General features: G+C 33.3%; 1 protein-coding gene across 1 annotated transcript; it reads left to right on the top strand.

Moving 5' to 3' along the window:
* Window positions 1–1972: 1972 nt before the first annotated feature.
* Window positions 1973–3205, top strand: LOC142552406 (heat stress transcription factor A-6b-like). The gene is given in 3 exon segments (XM_075662182.1): window positions 1973–2275; window positions 2692–2850; window positions 2852–3205. Coding segments are annotated over 3 exon segments (813 nt in total). The 5' UTR covers window positions 1973–1975.
* Window positions 3206–3473: the final 268 nt, after the last annotated feature.

Below are 3473 nucleotides of genomic sequence, written 5' to 3'. Positions count from 1 at the left end.
CAGTTTATTTTCCTTTGTCTGCTCATTTCCTTCACATATTTGAATGAGCTTTTCCCAAATTTCTTTCGCAGTAGAACACATCTTGATTTTGCTAAATGTGTTCTTATCAAGATTTTTATAAAGAATGTCCTTCACAACGTTGTCGAGATTTGCATTCTTTTTATCTTCACAAGTCCATTCGCTTCTTGGTTTTTCAACCATTTGCGGTGCACCATCAGTAACAGCAATAGCTGTATTATGCTTTAAAATCTTTAATGGACCATCTGTGATGACATACCACATGTCATCATCTTGGGCTGCAAGATGAGCTTGCATACGGATCTTATAATCATCATAGTCTTCTTTTGAGAACATAGGAACCTTGCTGAAATGTGCCATAACTTTTTGTAAATATTTCAGAACAAGAGAAATCTGCTCTGATACCACTTGTTGGGGATCGATGTAGAGTTTAGAGGGGGGTGAATAAATTCTTTCCTTCACCAATAGATTTTGCAAATGGTGCTAGAATCCTGTTAGAGATTGTAGCTGTTCTTGTTCAAGATTACGTCCAGCAGATCACAATAATAAGTGCGAAAACAATCTGATGGAATAGGGTGAAAAACAGTAATAGCAGTAGGCAATACAACAATAGTTGTTTCTGGAAGTTCGAAGATAAAATCTTCTACGTCTCCCATTCTTCTGTTTCCAATAGGTATCACTAAAAGACTTTGGATTTTACATTACAACACTCGTACACACCCATTTCAGCATGACTTATCTTTTGCCTACTGAAACTCTTAGTAACTCAACATAATATAATTCAATATGACAAGGTTCTGGAAAGGACTCTTTTCCAGTTTACAAACTCTTCTTCAAAGGAATATCGTAAGGTGTTTTACTAGAAGAGGTGAAGAAACAGCAGTACAAAATGATCTCCAAAGATCAGATGTAAAATATTACGCGTGTACTGCTTTTCTACAAATTGAGCTTGAAGATAACGATTGGTTCGCGGTTGCTCAAAGTAACGTTGGATAGATAGTATGTTTCTTGATAAAGAATCAGCGTTTTTTTCATCAAATGGGCTCGTTCCATATATATATATAACTTGAATCCAACGTCTATAATCAAAACGGTTTTTTTGATTTATGATAGAAACAAGCTTTTTTGCCAAAAATAGTTACTGCAAAAAGGCTTCAGAACAATCAGTCTTGTTACATACTGAAATAGGTAATGCGTATTAAATGACTTTGTCCAGCATTAATGAAGCATTTAATACTCGTACTTGGTAAACTAACGGTAACAATTAATATACCAAGAATAGGTTCTGTTTCTAGCAGTGAGTCAAGTTCTGCTTCTGTTTTCTAAACTGATAAGTACTCGAAGAGTATTGCTTCTTTAAGGCGATAAGAGAACTTTTGTTTTTATATAGTCTTCTGGTTTCACTTAACGAGATCTATTGGTTTTTGACTATCATCACCGCAATTAAATTAAGTCTATCATATATGTATTCACATACACAAAATTTATAAAATATAAAATATCAGATTAAAAGAAATGCATATACATCATAATAACTTAATCAAGTTTCCATCGATTCAAATTATTAATCAACATCTGTCCTGAATAATGTATAAATTAATGCATGTTGCCAATAAATAATTCAACGCCCTTTTCTATATAAATCTTTACTCCATCTTTCCCAAAACCTGGCCTCCTCCATCTCCACACTTTCATATGCTGTCAGTTCTGTTTGTTTTTCAGAATCAAAAGTAAATATATATATCCTTCATTTTTTCTTGGAAAAAAAAAAGAGATTTCATCTTTTTATTATCATATCTTTTCATCTTGTTTGAATTAACGCTCTCCATCTTCTGTTAAAACCCTATATATATATATATATGCTCAAGATTTGACAAAATTGGCTAGCTAGTTTATAAATTACACAAAAATATTTTATTACCGATCTTGTTATCTGAAAAAGGTCCCTCAAAAATCTATGAATCGTTCTATAGGTTCCATAAAAGAGGGGTATGTTGGATCAAGCTCATTGCTATACTGGGATAACGAGGAGCTGATCCCTCAAACATTGGAGGCTTTACTCGAGACCGGTCCTCCGCTATTTCTCAGCAAAACTTATGATTTTGTTGACGATCCAAGTAGGAATGAATTCATTTCGTGGAGTCAAGGTAACAATAGTTTCATTGTTTGGGATCCTCCAACATTTGCAATGAATATTCTCCCAAAGTACTTCAAGCACAATAATTTTTCAAGTTTTGCGAGGCAGCTTAATACTTGCGTGAGTAATATTCTATCTTTTATCTTTTTTTCGCAATTTTGTTTATTCCAAAAAAGATATTAGTTACTCCTGTTTAGTAGAAAGATTCATTAAATAAGTATGTGTGATACTGAAGAAATAGAAGTATAAATTTTAAATGGGATCCTCGTATGTAATTACGTACTTTTATAGCTTAAAAATCGACACCGATTGTTAAAAACTTATTATCTTCCAATGTACTTTTTATTACGGAGTTAATTCTTTGAATAGACCTGCTTAATTAATTAATTAAATTGGATTTAAAAAACCAAATCCTAGATGCATAGAGTTTTCATCAAATTCTGCATTTTAAACTTATATTTCGCAATACTTCTAGACCTTGAATCCAGACAAGTGGATTTGGATAAATGTTATTATGAATAAATGTTATTTTCCAGGGCTTTAGGAAGGTTGATCCAGACAAGTGGGAGTTCGCAAATGAAGGGTTTTTGAAGGGACATAGGAATCTTCTAAAAAATATCGTTAAAAGAAAGACACAATATTCAAATTCTCAAACCTTGAATCAAAGCTTAGGATCGTGCGTCGAGGTGGGAAGCCAGTGTTGGATTAGATGCAGAAATTGATCGTTTGAGGCGCAACAATCAAGTTCTAATGATGGAATTACTGGAACTTAGGCAGCAACAACAAACCACTTTGTCATGTCTTAAGACGATGGAACAAAGGCTTAAAGGGACAGAAATGAAGCAAAATCGAACTATGAGTTTCTTGGCAAAAGCTTTACAAAACCCCACTCTCTTGCAAAAAATGTTGCAGCACAAAGGCAAGAGAAGAGAACTTGAAGAAGTAATGAGCTACAAAATTAGGAGAAGAGGAATACTAGACCACGTGTCACAAGATGTTGGGGTTGAAGAACTTGTAAGAAAAAATGACACATATAAAAAAGAAGGATAAACATATAGGATTTGTGGGGCCCCGAGTCCGATATCTAATACTAATAATTTTAAATGTATCAAAACAAACGATTTAATAAAATATGTAATTTCTTGTTCACAAACTGACATAAACATCGTCAGAATAATTTAAATGTCTCAAATGTTTGAAATATAATTTTCAACATGTCAAAATAAATAGTGAACAAAAGTAATCCAAACATCATCAAATAGCTCCTAAGACCCGAGAATCCCACTCTAACTCGTATATCCTTGCCTGGAACTGGACT

This window comes from Primulina tabacum, chromosome 7, assembly GCF_025594145.1.
Source record: "Primulina tabacum isolate GXHZ01 chromosome 7, ASM2559414v2, whole genome shotgun sequence".
NCBI lineage: Eukaryota > Viridiplantae > Streptophyta > Magnoliopsida > Lamiales > Gesneriaceae > Primulina > Primulina tabacum.
The sequence above is the reverse complement of the archived record's forward strand: the minus strand, read 5'-3'. Positions and strand labels throughout refer to the sequence as shown.